This window comes from Vigna unguiculata, chromosome 9, assembly GCF_004118075.2.
Source record: "Vigna unguiculata cultivar IT97K-499-35 chromosome 9, ASM411807v1, whole genome shotgun sequence".
NCBI lineage: Eukaryota > Viridiplantae > Streptophyta > Magnoliopsida > Fabales > Fabaceae > Vigna > Vigna unguiculata.
In genome coordinates this window covers 11,946,970-11,971,004 of record NC_040287.1, presented here as the reverse complement: position 1 = coordinate 11,971,004, position 24,035 = coordinate 11,946,970, and the positions used below count along the sequence as shown (strand labels likewise).

Sequence of the window (24,035 nt, the reverse complement as noted above, 5' to 3'; positions counted from 1 at the left end):
TATGAATGCCTTATTTGATGGTTTCATTAATTGTACCACAAAACTTAAACAATTTGTGGTCCAATATAACAATGCTTTACGGTCAAAGGCCGAGAATGAAATTAAAGCTGACTTTGGTTCATTAAATACCACCCTACCTTGTGCCACTCAATCATTTATTGAAAGGCAGATCCAAGAAGAATACACTCATGCAAAGCTTGTTGAATTACAACAAGAGCTGAGTAGTAAGATTAATTGTAATATCAAGAGTTGTGAATGTGATGGCATCCATTCAAAGTACATGGTTAAAGAAGAATGCATATGAAATAGGGAAAGAGCTGACAAAATGCATGAAGTTCTATTTGATAAAGTCAGTCTAGACATTCGATGTACTTGTCTTCTGTTTGAATTTAGAGGTATTATATGTCAATTCTACTTTCTTGTTCTTACACAAGAGGAAGTTAAAAGTTTATTGTCAAAGTACGTTTTGAAGAGGTGGAGCAAACACATTCGATGATGACACAATTAAATAAGAGTGTCATACAAAGATAATAATGAGGAGCCCCATGTAGAATGGTATGACTTAATGTGTAAGAGATGTTATGAAATTGTAGAAGTTGCTTGTCAATCTGAGAATAGGACAAAGTCTGTGCTAACCCAACTTGACTCCATCTGTGCGAGTCTTGACTTACCCATATTGAATATAGTAAGTCCCCTTTCACACCAGGTTAAGGAAAAATTGACCGAAAATACAACGCCCACAACAGACAACATGGTACGAAGCCTTTACACGTTAAAAGGAATGATCGACCTTGAACAAATAGACTTCAATTAACATTGGAGAATGTTTCGAAGAAACGCAAATCCAAAGCGGCATTAAATAAATCCACAAGGGATCATGGTGTAAGTTATTCTCCCACATCACTTTCTTCTTAGGCTAACTTTTAATTATAGTTAAATGGATTCTGTCAAAATTACTTCATTATGCCCCATATATGATGTTAAATTTTCAGGAAGTGAGCCTTAACATGCAAATTGCAGTAGCCACAGTTCAGCTAAGCACTGTGAAGAGTGATTCACATAACGTCTTCTCACCCCCACCTTGCACAGGTTTTGGATCTCTTTTAACGTCATTACACAACAATGTGGAAACATCGATGTTTGCAAATGAGGATTTCATTAAGCACTTTATAACTTTGTTGTCATTTACTAAGATCCAAAGCAGTACATATATGTCATGACTTTAACCTTTCTTTGTAGAAGACAATGAGATGATTTGGATGCTTATTTCGTCCTATCTTTTTGGACACCATGGCATACACAAAGAGTACATTTGGATCTTTTGTATCTCTTTAATGATGACATGGTAAATGAAGGTTAATTGTGCAGTTATGTTGTTATGTAAATATTTTTGTATCAGACGTAAAGACCAAACATTATGGTCAACGGAGGTTAGCACTTATTTTGTTGTGGGTTTGCAGATATCACCCTCACTGCACTTAATTTGTATATTTTGGATAAATTATTTGTCACATTCTATTGTGGTATAGTTCACCTATGCTAACGTTTAAGGTTATAGTGAACAAAATTTTCATTACAAAGTTCTTATATTTAAGTTTACATTATCCAAAAAAATTTCAACCAGGTTAGTACATATTTATTGATAGGTTCACAATTATTTCGCACCAACATAACACTGCCAAATAAAATCTAAGTTCATCTTGGTAAAATAGAAATTCTTATTTAATGATTGACACCAGAAACAATTTCAAATTAAATGTCAAATGTTAGTTTTTATCCTTTATTATTTTAACTCAAGGCCTCCTAACAATATGGATATCAATGAAAAACAAGTAATATATATTCGCACTTATGCAGCCAAGGGTTAACAAGTAAAGTAAAGACTGCAAATTAAAAGTATATAAGACAAAATTATTATTTCCTGCACAAATTATGACTACTTCCGATAAGTTCACATAATTACTAAAGTATAAATAATATTCATGACATGAAGCGAAGTGTTCAAACAATTTATTGAAGTAATACATCAACATTAACATTAATGAAAACCAAGTAATACAGATTACCACTTATCAAAGCACGAGTTAGCAGATAAAGTAGTCACTGCAATTTAACAGTATCTAAGACAAATTTAGTTTGTCCTACACAAAGTACGACTATTTCCAATAAGGTCACACAATTACGAAATTATAAATATCATTCATGGCATGAAGTGGAGTCTTCAAAGTGATATTTATAAAGAAAATGAAGCAAAGTAAAGGTTTTGTTAAAAATATTTAACTTGGGTTAGCAGTAGTTATATCATTTCTTTGCAGTTACAAGTGGAATGAAGACAAACATAGGCATGGGTTGAAATGAGTTCACTATATTCCTACATGGACAAGCTTGAATTCCCTAATACTAAGGCTAATGGAACTTCACAATATTTAAGGTCTCCTACCTACATCAACATAAGTGAAAACCAACTAATACAGCTTAGCACTTATGAACCCACGGGTTAGCACATAAAGTATCCACTACAATTTAACAATATATAAGACAAAATCAATTATTCCTGCACAAATTATAATTACTTCCAATAACTTCACTTATTTCCTATATTATAAATATTAATCATGAAATGAGCAGATTGTTAAAATTGTCAGTTGTAAAGAAACTGAATTACACCATAGGTTATGTTCAAAACATTTATTTCACTTGGGTTAGCAATACTTAAGTCATTACTTTGCAGTTACATATGGGATGAAGTCCTAACTTATCCTAGGTTAGCACTTATGAACCCATGGCTTAGTAAATACATGACAGTGGAACTTATCCTCTACGACTTTCATATCCATCCATTGCAATACTCGGCGGAACTTTGTGCTTGATTCTCCAATATTACATTTTGGAATCAAGAAGTGGTCAAACGACCATGACTAAAAGAAGTCAACAAAAATCAAATAACTCAATACATTCCTTCCTATTTGAAACAAACCAAATTTTAATTCAAAGGAATTGATTATGAATTACATGTAACAAATACACACAACCAACAATATGGAAGTGTCTCTTGTTTCCTTTCTCCATTAAGAACATGGATGCATTGCATATGCTCCCAACTAAGTATTCATAAACAAGACCACCCCAATTGTATTTCCTAAGACTACTAAGGTCATCCACAATGGTAAAAAATATGGGAAAAATTGTTCTCTTGCGACTTGGACAAAGGAACTCGAATATTCCCAATAAAATATAAAGCCTACAATAATCCTCCAAGGTAACCTCATCCCTATATCTTACTAGAAAAACATATACCATGTCAACATCAACACTTTCGTTATTGAATAATTTCTTACACTCACTCTGCACACCAACCTCATCTAAGTTAATACTTTCACCATGAACCTTTAAACTCAATCCCAAACAAACATCCAATAAAGATAAACGAACAACTTCATTACTTATTAAAAACCCACCCCTCCTTTCAACCCACAAACTAATTAACGAACTAAGAAGTTTCCTACTAATTTTTAGACTTCCTTTCAACATGGTGAACCATCCAAACAGTGTTCCTTCAATAACAGGCCTTTATTCTACACTTAAATTATTATTTAAGGAAGCAATGTACTTCATCCAACGAGAATGCTTAAAACTCTACAAATAATGATGAACACAACTTATAAAATGTCATTCTATAAATTAATTAATAAAAAATTTTAATATCGCACCTTCACCTCATGCTTCTTCTCACCACCGCATCCACTGCTTTCACTATAATTAGCCATTATAGTATCACTTATGTAAACAATTGATGTCACCTCCTATCATATATGCAAAAACAATACACTGACTTAGCATTTAACAACTAACAGCTTAGAAAATATTTTTATTCCCACCTTAGATAAATTCAAACCAATCAAAGTAATACATGGTGAAGTCATAAACTAATTACGAACTATGATGTGCAAATACTACACATATCCAATTCCAACTCATGAACTATTCACAATCCATATCACCCATCCCCAACTAAAGCAAACTGGACATCATATGTGCAAAACAATACCCTGGCTTAGCACTTAACAACTAATAGGTTAGCAAATATTTTTATTCCCACCTTAGATAAATTCAAACCAATCAAAGTAATACATGGTGAAGTCATAAAGTAATTACGAACTATGATGTGCAAATACTATACATTTACAATCCCAACTCATGAACTATTCATAATCCATATAACCCATCCCAAACTAAAGCAAATTGGACATCATATGTGCAAAAAAAAACCCTAGCTTAACACTTAAGAACTAACAAGTTAGCAAATATTTTAATTTCCCGCCTTAGATAAATTCAAACCAATCAGAGTAATACATGGTGAAGTCATAAACTGATTACGAACTATGATGTGCAAATACTATACATATAAAATCCCAACTCATCAACTATTCACAATCCATATCACTCATCCCCAACTTAAGCAAACATGACATCATATGTGCAAAAACAATATCCTGGCTTAGCACTTAAAAACTAACAGGTTAGCAAATATTTTTATTCACACCTTAGATAAATTCAAACCAATCAAAGTAATACATGGTGAATTCATAAACTGATTACGAACTATGATGTGCAAATATTATACAGATACAATCCTAACTTAAAACTATTCACAATCCATATCACCCATCCCCAACTTAAGCAAACTGAACATCATATCTGTTGCAAACCAATATTAGTTACAATAACAAATGAACCTTGTAGACCAATATCTCACTAAATCACTTCTTTACATTTACTTTTTTGAAAACCTTAGCCCACTATCCCGCAATGGGTTGGGTTCAATAACGAACTCAAAAAAGGGGATCCATATAAACAACAACAACACTTTCAACAACACATCATACATTCAACAAAAAAAATTACCTCTTGAACAATGTAGCGCCACAGGAGCAAGAACAAGACCAAAGCTTGAGATTCCGCTTGAGAATGACTATTTTCTACACTAAAGCTTCCTTTTCAAAAACGCAACAACGTTGAACCAAAAAAAAAAATACAAACTATCAAATATTCTCCAAAAAGGGAAACAAAAATGACTCATTTTCACCAAAGCTGCAAAAACAGCACGGAATACCAACACTTTTCTATAGTGGGTAAAACCAATGTCTTCTCCACCTACACCACCAACGAGGAAATCAACAACCACTTCGGAAAAACCCATTCGGAACTGAAAAAAACTTCGGGGATGGAGGAACAAGAGACTACTCTCCACTTCTCTCATGAGCTCCACTCTTCTCTCTCGCTTGTTATCCATTTCTATTACGAATTAAGGAAGTAGTTCTTTCTCGCGTTTTCTCTCTCTGGTCTTCACCCACTCAAAAACATGGCCAACGTGGAAATAAAGGGAAAAAAATTAAAATTTTAAAAAAGAGTATCATGTCAAGTAGTGAGAGAAGTTGTAAGATTTTGGTACTTACTATATCATTTTTCTTTGGGTAATAATAAAGTGGAATAGTACTATTGCAGGAAAAAAAATACAGTTAATAACACCTTGTAAATTTTAAAATTTTTTATAAATTTCTATTAAAAGATTATACCTTTTTACAAAAAAATAATTTTTATTAAAATATTATATAATTTACAAAATTTACGAGATTTTTAATTTATTTTTATATTTTCTCAAAATAAAATAATTTTTAAAACTAAACTAAAAATGCTTGAATTCTATTTTTAATATTTTTATATTTTTCCTTCTGTAATTTTTCCAAAATAATAATATATATTTAAAAGAAATGAAAAAAAAAGCTTACAAACCAAATTATAATTATAACATTCAATTTATCATAACACACATAAATTCAGTTTCAATTTAAGAATTAATTCTCTCTTTATACAGTAAAAAGGTAAAAAGGTTTCCTTGCTGTAAATAAAAGGCTTAAATATACATTTGGTCCCTATTTTTGTTGTTTTTATTTAATTTGGTGCTTATTTTTGTTTTGTGTTCAATTAGCTCCTATTTTCGTCAAATTGTGGTCAATTTGTTCCTTTTCACTAACTGTGTTTAAATAGTTAACGTTTTTTAACATTACATGCCATGTGTCAGCTCCTGGTTTTTTTGATTTTTTTTTAATTTTTTTTTAATTTTTTTTAAATTTTTTTAATTTTTTTAATTTCAAAAAATTTGTTCACATGTCAAGTCACAATTATGCTTCATAGTGCCACGTGTCAGTTTGTGGTAGTATTATTTTTTTTGTTCAATTTAGTTTCTATATTCGTTATTTTTGTTCAATTTAGTCTCAATTATTATTAAAATAAATCAATTTTGTCTCCTTCAAATTGACACTAAATTTAATATCTTTTATACAAATATTAATATTTTTTCTAAAATTGACATTTGAATTTATTATTTTTTAAATTCAATTATAAATTATTAAATTTAATTATAAATTGAATAAAATTCTTATATTCAATTGCTAAATAGAATATAATTATTTAAAATATTATAAGAATATAGTTATTAAACTTTTTTTCTAATATTTATATTCTAAAATACTTTTAAAATTGATATATAAAAATATTTTAAATATTCAAAATATTTTAGAAAAGTAAACTAATATTTTTAAAATTAACATTTAAATATAAAATATTTTAGGTTTTAATATCTAAAATACAATAAAAATATTAAATATTTTAAATTTAAATGTGAATTTTATAAATGTTAATATATATTTTTTAAATTTTAATAATATTTAAATAATTATATTTTATTTAACAATTGATTCTAAGAATTATATTCAATTTATAATTAAATATTATAATTTATAATTAAAGTTAAAAAATAATTAATAATAATTTCAATTTTAAAAATTGAATGGTTCTATTATAATAAAATTTGGGACTAAATTAAATGAAAATAACGAATATATGGACTAAATTGAATAAAAGTAATGAATATTGAGACTAAATTGAACAAAAAGAAATAATACAACCACAAACTGACACATAACATTAGCGTTGACACGTGACACAATTGTAACTTGACACATGGACAATTTTTTTGAAATTAAAAAAATTAAAAACAATTTTAAAAAACTTTAAAAAACTTAAAAAAAAAACCAGATACTGACATGTAACATGTAATGTTCAAAAACATTAAGTATTTAATAAAAAAAACTAAATTAATCATAATTTTAAAAAATATAACATAGAAAAATGTAAAATAAAAATAAAAATCAAATTAAATAAAAACAATAAATCAAATATATATTTAAGCTTTATAAAAATTAGCCCGGTCGCCAGAAATTAATTTCGATATAGGTATATCGCAAGTAAAAGTTTCTACCAGTGGCAGCGTCACCTTGTGCTACTACTTCTGCCGCTAAAACCACGCCCGTGCACCGACCACTCAATTGGATTCTGGAAAAAAAAAGTTAGGGTTTGGTTCACTCAATCTTGCATCGCCGCCGGTCCACTCCACGACCTTCCCTCTTCCTTCCGGTCTCGCCACCGCCACGCTGCCAACGGAGCCAAAGAATCTTGCGCGGCGCCTTGCCACTAACGGACGGAGCCAAGCATTTTTCGTAGCCAATAACACCACAACGACGTTGTATAGTCCTTGATTACCGACAAGGATCTTTCACTCTAGGTTCGCTTTTCCTTTCTCAAATTCATTGATTAATTCTACTGTAAAAATGCAATTTCAGAGGAGACAAAGGTGTTACAACAATCAAAATGCATCCGGCATGCTATTCTTACATTGTCCATTGGAGTTACCCCATCTGGGTCATAGGATTGAATTCCTCTTTCGTTGTCTTCATCTTATTAACTATGTAATATCCGTTCATTAAAGTCTTAGAAGTAACAATATCAGGTTTTACACCATCTTTCACCATCACACACATTTTTGGCTTCTTTCTCCCTTCTTCTTTACCTAGTGCATCAATGAGTTTATTATAGGGATAGGCATTTTGCTTGATGTTATTTGATACCATTTCATTTACGAATCCATTGCATGCTTCTTGTAACTGACCCATAATACAAGAGCCATGGATTAGGATATTATAGGTGTGAACTACTTCTTCTACATGTAGGGGACTTGGTTTTTACACTACACTCACGATTGTGGTTAACTTATCTCCAAAAATAACCTCTACTTTAAATATAAATTTTATGAAAAAAAGGTAATGTCTATACAAGTTTCTTTCTTTGTAAGTAAATTCTATGTTTTTCTGTTTGCATTATGTTTGTAGGTTTGGGATTGTTATTTTTTTTTTTTAGTTTTCAGCCCTGATTTGTTGATCTATCGAAGAAAAGAGTTACATCCTCTTTCGGGAATTGTGATCTACTTTTTCTACATGTCATGAGACTTGGTTTTTAGACTGCACTCACAACATGGGACTTGGTTTTTATCCTCTACTTTAGATATAATTAATTCTGTGACACTACATTCACAATCTTCAACTCAAATATTCAAGTCAAAGGACAATTACTGTAGCCTTCTGCCCACTGCCCCACACCCCCAACTCACTCTTCTTCTCTGTTATTTTACTCCTATGTTTCTTTTTCTTAGGCTATTTGTTACCTCTCTAAAGTTTCCACATAAACCTGAAATTTCTCTATTTGATAACTTAAGTACTATGTTATGGCTGTTTAGTCATTTTAGAATGACTAGTTCATGATATATAATTATTAGCAGTGAATATTTTAAATTTATATTTTTTCAGGTAAATGTTAATTAATATTCTTAAGCTATTTTCTTAAAAGAATTCAAACTATAACATTTGGGGTTAATGTTCACTTTCCCGTTACATATGGTATCAAACTTTCTTTTAGATGTTAGATTGTCTGGTTAAATTAATTGCTTGGTGTTGCTGCTTGGTTGGTGCTGTTACTTATCTCTTACATATCGATTGCTTTCATTTGAATCTTTAATTTAGAGCGCATGTTAGGAATTGAGTTTATTTATTAATTTAAAACAGGGTTGAACATTAGAAAGAATGGATGAGTCCATTAATAAACCTATCTGTGATGTTATTGTGATTTACTATGTTATGTTATGTTGAATTGTTGATGACTTGAAACGTTGTTGTGATGTTTAATGTGACTTGGTCTTGGATAATTGAATTGTTGACACTTGATGTTTTATTATAACGCATGAGTTCCTTTTTGGTGCTTTTGGATAGGGATGTGACGCTTTTGAGATAAAAGATTAGCAGTTGTCAATTGAACTTTGTTTACATTAATTCCTTTATATCTCATTCTATTTGTTCGAGTATGTTAATGTTGACCATATTTTGTTAGGTGTTGAACCTTTTTTGGTTGGAATAATAAAGTTTGATTTAATTTGATTAGTGTACCTTGCCTTTTTATTGTCCAAAAAGTGATATCATGACTGCAAACAAATAAACTTAGGTCCAAAACCAAAGAAAAATCCTGAAAATAAAACAAGAAAAAAACAACTGAAGAAATGGCGTGCTAGCCTGCCTTGTGGCTGGATGGGTCATGAATTACAGTTCGTTTAGCTGTGGCAGGCCAGTTGCAGGCGGACCAAAAGGGGCCGGGTGGCTTGTTTTGCCGCCCTTAGTTAAGGGTACATAGTTCATTTCCCAAAGAATTCAAACCACGCATTTGAACACCTACAAATTTTTCTTACCACCTTCTAATATATGAAAAATATATTCTGAAATGAATAGGAAGTAGTGAAGAAATTTGTGAGATGTAGAAAGAAACACTCCAAAAGAAATACACAAGGCCAATGAAGTATTTGTTTATGAACCAATACTAATCTTTGATTCCTTTTTTCTTTATTCTGGGGAACACATACTCTGCAACGTAAATTTCTAAAGTAAAAATGGTCCTTCCAATTGTTGCACTCACATTGAAGTCTAACCTAATTGCTGCAGGCTGCCACACGCACCATTCAGTGAGGCACCTCCTCCACGAGCAAACCTTCCTGTCATCAGCTCTGTGCAAGCCACCTCTGAACGCATGCACTAACCTCAATTCAGAATGAAGCTCGATGTGGATGTGTTAAGATATCTATCCAAAGATGATTTTAGGGTTCTCACCGCTGTTGAATTGGGCATGAGGAATGTGTGTTTCTCTCTCTTCACCTCTTACAACATTTCAATATTTTTTATTTTCAATTTAATTACCATTTGTTTTGAATTTTTGAGCTTAAGTTAATGAAATTCTCCCTTGGCTGCAGCATGAAATCGTTCCCACGGAACTCATCGACCGAATTGCACGTCTCAAGTAACTCTCAATATTCTTCTGCATTCATTCCCTTTACAATGTTTTATTTTCATTCTTGTTACTAATTTTTATGTTAATGTTTGTAGGCATGGAGGCACGTACAAGGTTTTGAAGAATTTGCTCAAGCACAAGTTGTTGCATCATGACTCTTCTAAATGTTTGTTCCTTCTAATCTCTATTATTATTTGCCTTTAAAAAGAACAATATGATCATATTAGTCTAGGTATGGTGTGCAAATTGCATCGCTCTTTATACAGTGCATGGTTTGGAAAATTTAGCTCAATTGTTCAAAGTTTTGGGTTAAGACGCAGTGAGGCAGATCACTCGGTCTTTTACTCACATACTTCTCCTGGGAAATGTATCTACCTAATAGTGTATGTTGATGATATAGTCATTACAGGAAATGATATTGTTGGCATATCTCAATTAAAGGAGCACTTGTGTAGGCATTTTCAAACCAAGGATTTGGGAAGCCTCAAATACTTCTTGGGCATTGAAGTGGCACAGTCTAAACATGGCATTGTTATCTCTCAAAGGAAGTATGCTCTTGATATACTACAAGAAACTGGTATGATTGATTGTAAACCAGTAGAGAGTCCTATGGACCCAAATCAAAAGTTAACAACTGAAGAAGGTGAATTATTCTTGACCCTGAAAGATACAGGAGGCTGGTCGGAAAACTACTTTACCTCACCATTACAAGGCTAGATCTATCCTTTGCAGTTGGAGTATTTAGTCAGTTTATGCAGTCTCCATGTGTTGGCCATTGGAATTCTATCATCCGCATTCTAAGGTACCTAAAAAAGGCTCCCGGGCAAGGGTTGTTATATGAAGATAGAGGAAGTTTTCATGTCTCTGGATATTGTGATGCGGATTGGGCAGGATCTCCTATGGATAGACGATCTACTATTGGATACTGTGTATTCCTTGGAGGTAATATTATTTCATGGAAAAGTAAGAAGTAGAGTGTAGTGGCTAGATCGACAACTGAAGCTGAATATAGAGCCATGGCATCACTAACATGTGAACTTATATGGGTGAAGCAAATACTTCAAGAACTTAATTTTTGTGACATCCAGACTATGAAGATGTATTGCGATAATCAAGCTGCTCTCCACATTGCTTAAAATCCAATGTTTCACGAGAGAACAAAACATATAGAAATAAACTGTCATTTTGTTCGTGAAAAGTTGTTGGCAAAGGAAATATGTACTGAGTTTGTGGGATAGAATGACCAACTCGCAGATATGTTGACCAAGTCATTAAGGGGACCTCAGATATAGTTTATTTGTTCCAAGCTGGGTACATACAATTTGTATGCTCCAGCTTGAGGGGGAGTATAGAAGTAATTAGTATATCTAGGCAATCATTATGTGTAAGCTAGGAGGTTGAGTGTTGGATAATCTCTACACCTAGCACCTAGTTGTAGCCTTTAATATTTCAACTTCCTTGTATCTCCTTTATCATTTATATATGTTAGAAGTGGGTTCTAAGCCTAACTCAACCCTACAAAACCGGCTTATAAGGTGAGGTTTGCACCTCACTTATATATTGTGAATTGGTCTTATCTTTAGTCGATGTGGAACTTCCAACACACCCTCTCACGCCGAGGTATATTTATCTCGTGCGTGGGACAAGAAATTAGTGGGTGGTCCGTTAGCGGTCCGATATCGGGTGGAATAGAATGTCCAAGAAAGTTCGCTAGGATAGGCTCTAACTTGGCTCTAATATCATGTTAGAAGTGGGTTTTAAGCCTAACTCAACCCCACAAAACCGGCTTATAAGGTGAGGTTTGCACCTCACTTATATATTGTGAATTGGCCTTATCTCTAGTCGATGTAAGACTTCCAACAATATAAATATAAGGAACAGTAAAGGGGACTAATCAAGCCCTCAAGCATATCTTTGTCTGTTTTAATCTCAACTCGGACCAAGAGAGGTAATTTTGTCCATCTAGCTTCTCGGAAGTAATGGAAGGACTTTTAGAGAAAGAAATAACACTTCCAGAGGCCATTTCTGATCAAGGGAACAAAAACAGAGAGCAGAAACACAAAAAACAATGGAGATTTTTAAACGACCGAGGGAGATGTCCGCAAGGGTGACGTCTGGACCTCACTAAATCAGAGTTTTGAGGGTCAGAACAGCAGCAGAAGGCTCTGGCGAGAGCTACGAAGGTGGCGTTGTGACGTTCCGATCAGTAGAACGCGATGCGTGAGGCTGGTTCCGGCACTGGTGGGGGTGGTTGTCGCTCGGAGAGGCGCTCCAGATCCAGTGGTCGTTGGCGAAACCAGGGCAGGATCGACTTGCTCTGATACCAAGTTGAGATTAAAATAGACAAAGATATGCTTGAGGGCTTGATTAATCCCCTCTACTGTTCCTGATATTTATATAAATGATAAAGGAGATACAAGGAAGTTGAAACATTAAAGGCTACAACTAGGTGCTAGGTGTAGAGGTTATCCACACTCAACCTCCTAGCTTACACATAATGATTGCCTAGATATACTAATTACTTCTACAATTTGCCTTTAAAAAGAATAATATGATCATATTAGTCTAGGTAAATTGAAGTTCTTTGAATGGCTTAAACAGCAGAAAAAATTTTGTTTAGAATAGCTAATGATTGTGAATAACAATATTAAGTCCATAGTGGGTCACAATTGGTAAATACATATTGTTAAAAAGAGAACTTTAAGCCTAACTCAACTCTACAAAACCAGCTTGTAAGGTGAGGTTTGCACCTACTTATATATTGTCAATTGGCCTTATCTCTAGTCAATGTGAGATTTTCAACACACCTCCCTCATGTCGAAATATATACATCTCGTGTGTGGGATTCGACATTATTGGGTGCTCTGATTGCGGTTCAAATAACGAGTGGAACAATCGTCCCAATTTTAGCTAGGATAGGCTTTAAACCATGACTCTGATACCATGTTAAATATCGAGAAAAACTGTATAGGGTTAATCTCTCTTGTATCTAAAATACACATAGGGTGAATATATTTATAATAAAGAGTGATACAAGTATATATGACAACCAAATATAAATATGGTAAATAGAAGATATTGTTACATACAATATCAACATTATCTACCAATATCAAACAATGTCTATGTTTCTCTAATAAACAATAGATGCTATATTTCCCTAATTAACATAAAACGCAATATATCTAACTCATACAGATAATAGTATGAAGTCCATACAAAAGCAATTGGTAAATATCCAATTCTACAGCCTAATAATTCGAAATAAGAGACATCATTCCATTCCTCCATTTGTGTCATAATTCATATTCCACAAACCTTTGGTAAGAATTTGTAAGAATTTAGAGAGAAGACAAACATATTTACAGAGGAAGAGAATATTCAGAACTAGGAACGAACCTGCAAATTCATCTCCTTTTCCTTTATCCCTCACAGTCCTTCAAATATTCATTTCTTTTTGTGGATTATTGTACTTTTCCACACTCATCCCAGAATGACACATGTCCAATAGTCGTTACTAACTTTGGCTTCATTGTTGTAGATGATGGATTCCGCCTTACCTATCTTGGCTATGATTTTCTTGCCATTAAAACTATGGTGAACAAAGGAGTGTTTGTTGCTGTTGGTCGTCAGATTGGTGTTGGAAAGGAATCTGGTATTTTATTTAATATTCTTCTAATTTGGTGCTCTTCATCCAATCACATTTCATTCTTTTTGCTAATTACGCTGGCATTTGTGCTCTGCTAGATATATTTGAGGTTGCCCAGGAAGATGGAACTGTTTTGGCCATGAAGTTGCATAGACTTGGTAGAGTTTCTTTTAGAGCTGTCAAATCTAAGCGTGACTACTTGAGACATCGAAGTAGTTATAATTGGCTCTATTTGTCTCGCCTTGCTGCCCTTAAAGAATTTGCTTTCATGAAGGTTTTACCTCCCCCCCTATACTTGAATTATTTTATTTTTTGTTTAATTTTCTATCTAGTCACTGACACATGTTTGCTTGAGCAGGCTTTAGAAACCCATGGCTTTCCTGTTCCAAATGCTGTAGAGCACAATAGACATTGTGTTGTCATGTCACTTGTTCAGGGTTATCCTCTGTAGGTGTCCTTCATTACTTGTGCTTATGTTTTTTCTTGCGTTTGTTTTTCTTTAGCTGGTTTTCTTGTTTCTAGTCTTTCTTTTACCGTTTTTGCTGGTTTTGGTAACAATTGCTTGCTTTGTGTATTTGGTTTTTCAAATGCAGTGTTCAGGTGAAGGAGTTACAGAATCCAGAGACAGTTTTTGAGACAATTATTGGTCTAGTTGTTCGGTTGGCTGAACATGGCCTTATTCATTGTGATTTCAATGAATTCAATATCATGGTATGCTTTGACTTGTCTGCATAAGGACCAAAAAAGATTCTCAATTTTATTTCATTAAATGTCAGCCGGTTGGTTTTCAAATCTAGTTTACACTTGGAGTTCCATTCATTGTAGATTGACGATGATGAAAAAGTTACCATGATTGACTTTCCACAAATGGTATCTGTGTCACACCGTAATGCACAGATGTAAGTGTCTCCTTGTATGTCTTTCTCGTAAATTTCTTTTGACTTGTTATAACAGTTCCAAGCTACCCTGTCACTTTACTAACTTTTGTTTTGTTATTTGGTAATGTAGTTTACAAAATTTGCGGGTCATTTCACATTCTAATCACACTTAATAAGAATTTAATGGGCTAACACACAGTGTTCAAATAACTAATATCTCTCTCATAGTTCAACCTACTTCATCCCTGAAAAAGACTTTTTTTTTTTTTTGTAATTTATTCATGTAATTAAATCATCTATGCAAATTCATGTCTTTAAATCTAGGTATAAGTTCAACAGGTTAAACCTTATTAATACGATTTTTAGATTTATTTTTGCATTTTTTTTCAATTTATGAATTAGAATATGGTAATAGAACTTTTCTAACTTCTAATTTTTTGGGGATAATCTTATAGATTTATCTTAGATTTGCTATCATTTGAAAGTTGTATGTGGGGATATTAATTTGAAAGTCAGTATTCATTGTGAAAATAAAATTTTGAAAATTTTCAATTAGTAAAAAATGCTTATATTGTATGAGTGTCATGTTAAAACAGAGTATATTTTATTTCTTGCTTAACTATATATTATTTATCCTTGTTTCAGGTACTTTGACCGTGATGTTGAATGCATCTTTAAGTTTTTCAGGAAAAGGTAGGTAGATGTTCTGGAATCATGTATTTGTCAACAATAAAGTCACTTTTGCATATTATTTTTAATATTTTTGTATCTTTATAATTTAAAATTGTTAGAATAAGTATTAAACCTGAGTAGGAAGTAGTTGTATTGGAAATCACTACCTGCTGTACCTTTGAGTTGTACCTAGGTTTCTAGTTCAGACTTCTGATCGACTTCTGATATTTGATCTTCCATCTTCTCATTGTATCAGAATTCTATCATTATAAATATGAGATCATAAGAGGAGTGTTTTCAAGCCCTCTAAATTATATTGTCTCTTTTATTTCTTGTTTGTTTATCTTAGGTAGGTAAAATGGTAGAAGAAAATAGAAATATAGAAATGATATTCTCATATCAATTGCCCGAACTGTAGACTTAACTTCAGTTAAGTAGCAAGTAACTACGAATGTCCGTGATACAAGTTAGCCTAACTTGTTAGAAAGTGCATTTAGTACAAATTATCAAGGACATGGTCAGAGATTTGGACTATTCTTACACTGTGTTTGGAAGGGATTTAAGTTAGAGAAAATAAATAAATAGGAAAAATCACGAACTATGATACTTTTTCCTGTTTGGTAGGATAGGAAGTGAAAGGAAAATGAGAAGAGCTGATTTCTAAAAATAAAAATTTGAACTTTACTTTCTTTCTGCTTTCCCTCAAATTTATTTTTCAAAACTTTCTCTCTTCCCTCACCTTCTTTCTTCACAACCAAACACGGGACTAGTTTCTATCCTTTTCTGTCTTTCATTCTCTCATCCTTTCATCAAATGAAGATATGCCTCTAAGGTACCTTCATGTTGGGAATTTTTTTTGCATTTACGCTCTTGGATTTTTTCTGTCTAATTTACATCTATATATAACCTATATCCAACGTGTAGTTTTTACTATGAACTATCCTCTTGTGGAAATATATTTATGTGATTCCTTTTTCCTGTATTTTGAGTATTATTTGAATATTTTTTCATTTGTTTTATGGTATCTTCTGCATATTTCGTTTTCATGTCCTGTTTTTGCTGCTTGGATGAAAGATCTTTGGTTGCTGAACTTGTTGAAAGGTTTTTTATATCTAGTATTTGGCTAATAAATCAGTTATCTTCATATTGTTCCCTCATCTTTGTTTCAGGTTCAATCTCTCTTTTGAAGAAAGCTTAGATGATATTGATGGTTCAGATGAGGGGAGAGATGAAGTTGGAAAACCCTGTTTTTCTGCAATAGAAAGAGGTGCTGGTTTTCTAGATAGGGAACTTGCTGCCAGTGGCTTTACTAGAAAGGACGAAGAAGATATTCAAAGGGTATATTGTTTTTCTTGTTCTTTGTGAGATGGGGAAGAAGATGGAGATTACTTTTCAAAAGGCAACATAACTTTGCTTTTTATATTTTCCACCTATCTGGCTTCGTTGCCAACAGCCAGCGTCTGGTGGAGCATAGTATCATTATCATACATGGGGATTAAAATTGCCTATTTTGGTTATAGTGCGTAGATTGGTAAGCTTTCATTTTTGTATTTGGTTCAGCCTCAAAGGTATTCAAATCTCTATGTGCAGTTCATTGAAGGCGGGGCAGAGAGTGATGCAAATTCAGATACTGAAGAGGTTGACGTAGTAGAAGATCTGAATGAAGCATACACTATTGACGGTGATTCTTCAGACTTGTTGGAACAGGTAATGTCATAAAAGGGATACAAAAGATGTAAAAGTGTGTTGTTAGATGTACATGTAAAGAGAGATAAAACAATATAAAACAAATACGCTTACCTGTAGGGGAGATTTTTCGGTGAGAAGCTGAGCTATGAATTGGGGAGTTGAGAAAGTTGTATCCCAATAAAGAATGAACTAAATACAAAGAGCACTATAAGTAACAACATAGCAGATTCGTGCTATAGAACTTACAAACAATACCAAAGTTTCTTTCTGTTCTTGAGATGGTTGAGCTTGAAATTTTTCATTGTTCGAAATATTAAATATAGTATCTTCTGTGATATAATAAGTGAACTGTGATATGTAAATTTGAATATCCAAAATTTGGTTTAGTTTTAGTTTGTCCATTGACTAGCGGGCATACATACTCTACTATGGATTTTTAAGCCTAGTTCATTAGTTGTGCGAGTCAAATTATGCATGCTGATTGAAGGACTGTTTTTGTTTTAACCAGAATGAGGGATATGAGAGTCAGAGGAGAGAGGAGAGTTGTGAAGCACGTGAAAGCAGTGGATCTGAAAAGGAAGATGCAAGTGATAATGTAAGCAATGCTTTATTCTTTTTATTAGGTGGTTATCTCAATGCTATGTTTGTACTGATTTCTTTTCCTCTTCATAATATTCAATTCAAAGAATTTCTAGTCTTAAACATTGATCCCTGATGAATATTTTGGGAAACAGCATGTATTATGCATATCCTCTTCCAGAGTTCTAGTGCATTTCTTCACTACTCTTGATGTGACTTGTATGGTATTCTGAATCTGGATTTTTCTCAACCATAGGCTCATTTTATTTTTGTAAATTTGCTAGTGACGTAATGTTGAACATTATTTCCTTGTATTGTCTCCCTCTTGTTTTATATTATTCTAGTTTATATAGAAAGCTTGCTATTCGGCCTTTATATGAAAGCCTCAATGGTGGTAATTTTGATTCACAGGAGGAAAACAATGAAGAAGCAATGGAAAATGAAGCTGAACTTGTTAAGAGCTTGAATAAGCAAAGACGACGCGCCATAGCATCAGCTCGCAAGGGGCAGAAGACTGCTGGAGCCAGAAATTCCTACAAAGACAAAGGTGGTAGGTCATCTCACAATTCTAAAATCCAGAAACAGTTGAGCAGCTGGTGACATATGATTGACCTTATGGGGTGAACTTAAAGAAGGAAATCATAGTTTCAATGGTGCCATTTATCGGACAGCATTAAGTTTTGGTAGACTGCCTTAGTTTGTTCAAGCTTCCGACATATAAAAGTTCAGACATTGGAAAGCAACTGGGTTATGGTCGAACCCCTCCTCTGGAGGATATTCATATTATGTGTTATATTTAATTTGAATGAAAATTTTGCCATTCTCTATTGGAAAATTCTGTCACATTAGCCTATATTTTTTTGTTTGACTTAGAAAGCAGCAATTTATTCTGGAATTGAGTCTAGAATAGGTTATGTCTAGAGTAAAATGTGATTAAATGAAAATGTATGTTGCACGAAAATGTTTGGATTGGCATTACAGCTTGAATCTTATAAATTTATAGATATGACAGTTATAAAATATTGCTAGCTTACACTTTTATTTGTTGTCTGGTTTCGCAATGATTGCTTATATGCGTGAGCGGATGGTGCGGCTAATATAGCTAATAGTGTAGTCCAGCAGTACAAAGGATGTTGTATAGAAGATTTAGTACTTTTTAGTAGTTTTATATGTATATAAATGTTTTGTGCAGTGTAAGTCTCTTATGATATAGTTTTAACTTTATTTCGGATAACCTTTATATTCAGGAGGACTATATGTACACAATACTTTTATGTATGTCAAAATATCAAGGAAAAAATAGCATATTATATGACACGATTTCTTTGTTTACAAAAGTTTTACTGCATTCGTTAGTTTTCTTTTTTTAAATAGGTGGTATAATATATCTTTTACATAAATATGAGAGATTTAAGGAGATATACAATGAAGAAGAGGAGGATTACAGGAGATTTCCTTGGAGTAATTACTAGAATTCTTAACAACTATAAAAAGGTATAAAGTAATCTATTAAATACATTTATACATATTAACATTGCTCTACAAATTGACGCTGAGCAATAATTTGCCAATAAGAAGCTGATGGCACTTTCTAATCATAAATTTGGTAAATATTTCAACAACTTGAAGAATAGTAGAGATGTAAGTGAGAGAGATGACATTGCTGGTCAATGTTTCTTGGATATAATGACAACCACCTCACCTCAATATGCTTAATACATTCATGAAATACGGGATTTGTAGATGATAAGATGCTGAAATAGCAAATCAATTTCAGCAAGTGCACTAGTGGGTAATAGTATCAATAAGTTTTATATCCACAGAAATTTGTTAAGATTGTCCAATATTTACTTTTGAATTGAATGGAACAGTATTTGTAAAAGTGGTTTTGATCATAAAGAGTCAAACTAAGATTTGAAAAATATAATAGTAAATGTGTGTTGAAGTTGGATTTTATCTCTTCTTCTACTATATTTTTACTTTTTTTTATACTTAATATGTTAATTATTTAATGTCCTAGGAATATTTTAAGGTAGATCTAGGCCTATTTGTAGAACCTAAGAACTTTCAAACCAGTGTGATTCCTCTTCCTATAGAATGAATTCTTGCCTTAAGTGCATAACTCTTTTATCCGGTCCACCTTCTAAATTATGTTGTCAACTCATCCAAGTATTAAGCATAAACCAAATCACAATATTAAATAAATGAACATACATAAATATTAAAGAGGTAGTAATACAAAGAATTAAATTCAATTACATCCAACCTCAACACATACATAAATATTAAAGAGGTAGCAATACAAAGAATTATATTACTTTTTTAAATATATTATTTGACCTTCGGTTTATGTTGCCCATTTCGACTTTTTTAGTTTGAGTAAGCTTGTTTGAACCCTCAGTCAAACTAGCCAAGGTTGACCTTTTCAGTTTAGGACAATTCATCTTGACCTTCAGCATGTGTTGCGACTAACTTGGCCAAATTTTGGTATGGGATGACTCAGTTGAATTTGGCTAAATTTTAGTTGGGGCTGACTTGGTCAAATTTGTCCAAATTTTGATCGTGACCCACTTAGCTTAATTTTGCTAAATTTCGGCCAAGGCTAACTCGATCGAATTTCGGGTGTCGCCCTTAGTCAAATTCGATTGAATTTTGGTTAGAGAGGACTCAGTCGAATTCGACCAAAATTTTTATCGTGGTTAGCTCAATCAAATTTCTATCAAAGTCGACTCGGCCAAATTTGACCAAATTCTGGTCGTGGTCAACTCAATTGAATTTAGCCAAATTTTTGCCAGGGTCAACTTGGTAGAATTTAGCCGAATGTAAGCTGAGGTTGACACGGTAAAAATAAGCCAAATTTTGGGCATGGTTGACTCATTCTAATTCGACCAAATTTTGTTCAAGGATGACTAGTCGAATTCGATTGAATTTCGATCGACCGTAGCTTAGTATAGTTCAACCAAATTTTGGTCGTAGTTGACTCAGTCGAATTCAGTCAAATTTTGGCAAGGGCCAACTCGAGTGAATTTCAATCAAGGCCAACTGGGTCAAATTCGAATGAATTTCGGCTGGGACCAACTCAAAAGAGATGACTCGCAGAATTCGACCAAAGATTAGTCGTTGTCGAATTTGACCAAATTTTGATCATGGCCCAGCCTAGCCCCTTTCAACCTTCGATTCGGGTTGGCCTATTGTGTTTAATTATAATATTGTTTCTAGGTTCATGAAAGTTGAAAATTTACTAATAAATACTTATTAAGATTAAAATTAGGATTAAGGATGTTAAATCAATGTAATAGATAACGAAATCACTAAATTAAAAACACAAGAACTAAATTACGGATGAAAAACCTAAAATTATGAAAGTTTAATTGCAATCCTAAACATAAAACGGTGAATAGCATAATAAACAAATAACCAACATTAAATTCTCTAACTTGAAAGGATCTTCTAAAATCTTTGTTCAAAAAATAATTAATTACAAAGCTCTAAATAATGTACTAAAATATATCACAACATTAAATTCCCTAACTTAAAAGGATCTTTTAAACTCTTATCTCAAACAATAATTAATTAAAAACCTCTAACTAAATGTATTAAAATAGATCACATATATCCCTTACCAAATACATAAAATGTAATTAATAGAACCACCTTTTTATATTTTTAAAATTTGACTTGAGGTTTGGATATATTATGATCAAATCAAGCCAAAAGAAAAAAATAAATATATGCTTGTAGTTCAATTTGAACATCATAAATGAAATACTGTGCCATTGAAATTAAAAAATATCTCTTAGAATTTCACAATTTAATGAACAATATTTTAAATTCTTATTCAAAAATCGTCGTAGTATATTTGGACCTGTTAACATTTTCTAACTCAATAGAAAAATAAATTAAATATTTAGGAATATTTCAAAATCTTATAAAACAAAATGGTATTGTAATATCTGAAAAAAATAAGTGAAATTAGCTGAAAATTAGATTATTTGGACATAAAATATTTAAAGGCACAGTAACTCCATTAACTCTCTCATCATGTATTATAGAAATTGCCTTTAAATGTTTTTTGTGAAATAAAGTATAAAAGACTACATCAACTACTTTTAGGATGTCATAGTTAAAATATTAGAGTTATAAGTAGACAATTATTTAATAGATTTAGAAAGGTAAAAAAAAACTCGAAACAGGGACAAAAGAATTAACTAAAAATTGAGATAAAAAATATTAGTTACAAATCTTTCATGTTTAGGAATTCGCTCTCCAAATGCCTTCCTGATTATAAAAATTGATTTTTAAGAATTAGACTTTGAAGGAATATTAAAACAGAAAATGGAAAATAAAAAAGAATAGATTATGAAGTACCATTTAGAGACAGGAATGATACTCAAAATAAATATAGAAGTATAGTAAAAGAAAATTCTTATCCATATGTGTTAATAAATATGAAAATGATTTAATAAACAAAAGAAATTGATCCCATAATAGATTAACAAAAGAAATATTAGAAAATGATATTAAAAATATTGTTCAATGTTAATATTTATTATCTTATTTTGGTTTCGAAATATAATTTATCAAAGGAAAAAATAGGTTAAAATATCTTTTTGGTCCCAATTTTCGTCAAGTTTTGTTAAATAAGTCATAATTTTGGTTGTGTTCAAATAGGTCTTAATTTTCGTCAATTTTGTTCAATTGAGTCTTTTTTTATAACACCGTTTAAATCATTAACGGCAATTAACAATGACTATCACGTGTCACTCCGTGGTTTTTTTTAAAGTTTTTTAAAAAAAATTTAAAACTTTTTTTTAATTTTTTTTAAATGTCCATGTGTCAACCCAGTACCATACCACATGTCAAAGTCAATGTTCTATATTCAATTTGGTCCCTATATTTGTTTTTTTTTTCAATTTAGTCCCAATTTTATTTAAAATTGACCAATTTTGTCCCTATCGAAGATGTGACCAAATTTATTTTTTATATCAAAGTTATAATGATGTGAATTTTAATATATTATATAAAAATATTTAATAAAAATTGTGAATTTTAATATAAAAATTAAATTTGGTTTCAATTTGGAGAGGGACCAAATTGGTTCATGTTAACAAAAATTGAGACTAAATTGAACAAAAATAACAAATATAGGGATCAAATTGAATAGAACATTGACTTTGACACATGGCACACTGCTGGGTTGACACGTGAACATTTAAAAAAATTAAAAAATTTAAATAAATAAAATAAAAATTTTAAAAATCACGAAGTGACATGTGACAGTCATTGTTCATGGTCGTTAATGATTTAAACAGTGTTTGCAAAAAATGACTCAATTGAACAAAATTGATGAAAATTGAGACATATTTGAACACAAAACCAAAATTAGGACTTATTTGATAAAACTTGACGAATATTAGAACAAAAAATGTATTTTAACCAAAATAATATATTTATTCTTAATTTCTGAACACTCGAAATTTTCTAAGGAAATAACCTTTTAAAAGCCCTTATAAGATAAGCACTGATTTCTTGATGACTTCACTATTCCACCTACTCTAAAGTCCTATCAAAGAAATCCTTCAAACACTATAATTCTACCAAAAATACTAAACACTTCAACCATCTTTTCGCAAATTTTCTTTTGATGGAATTATATTTGAAATTTCTTCAACCAAACTGCCTCCACTTTCGTGTAAAAAAAAAGATTTAAGGGAAAGTAAAGCTTTTGATAGGTAACATTCAAAACATATTCAGGTAATCAATTTACTCTTATGTAAACAAAACCAAATTTAGGTCATTTAGAAGGGAGTAAGTTGAGTTAAAATATGGTATTATAGATATTTAGGTTGTGTTTCTTTGTGTGGATGGATTTGGAAGAGAGTGTGAAGATGAATTTGTGTGGATTTGAGTGGATGAATATGTGTGTTTTTTAGAGTGGATGGATATGTGTGTTTTTTAGAATGTATTTAAAGGGTAAAGTGAGTGAATTTGAAGATAAATTTTGTGAAAATTAGTGAGAGATTTAATTGATGTGATAGATAAAAAAGTTACGAAAATAGTAGAATTTCAAATTACCAAATACCCTTGATAAAAAAGAGAGAATGATTTTGTAATTTGATATTATAAAAATGACTAAAATTAAATAATACAAATTAAAAATAAATAAATAAAATAAAATGTTAAAATAAATGAATATAATTTTCTATGAATGGGAAAAAATTTATAAAATTAAAAAAATCACCATGCACACACACAACATTAGTTACGTAACCGGTGTCACTCTCTCACTGCACCAACACCAGCTATGTAATCAATGCCACACACACACACATCATTGCACTGAT

General features: G+C 31.8%; 1 protein-coding gene across 1 annotated transcript; it reads left to right on the top strand.

Annotated features, from left to right (window-relative positions):
* Positions 1–7,296: 7,296 nt before the first annotated feature.
* On the top strand, positions 7,297–18,726 carry LOC114164287 (serine/threonine-protein kinase rio2-like). The gene is made up of 14 exons (XM_028048895.1): positions 7,297–7,624; positions 9,882–10,071; positions 10,187–10,233; positions 10,320–10,390; positions 13,766–13,879; positions 13,972–14,147; positions 14,232–14,320; positions 14,467–14,584; positions 14,699–14,772; positions 15,397–15,444; positions 16,593–16,761; positions 17,014–17,130; positions 17,621–17,707; positions 18,103–18,726. The coding sequence occupies exons 2-14, from the start codon at positions 9,988–9,990 to the stop codon at positions 18,289–18,291; spliced, it is 1,383 nt and encodes a 460-aa protein (XP_027904696.1). The 5' UTR covers positions 7,297–7,624; positions 9,882–9,987; the 3' UTR covers positions 18,292–18,726.
* The last annotated feature ends 5,309 nt before the right edge of the window (positions 18,727–24,035 follow it).

Coding starts and splice junctions, on each gene's coding strand:
- LOC114164287 (XM_028048895.1), top strand. CDS start 9,988: ATGAAGCTCGATGTGGATGTGTTAAGATATCTATCCAAAGATGATTTT. Junction 14,148..14,231: donor AAGAATTTGCTTTCATGAAG/GTTTTACCTCCC, acceptor TTGCTTGAGCAG/GCTTTAGAAACCCATGGCTT. Junction 14,585..14,698: donor TCAATGAATTCAATATCATG/GTATGCTTTGAC, acceptor CATTCATTGTAG/ATTGACGATGATGAAAAAGT.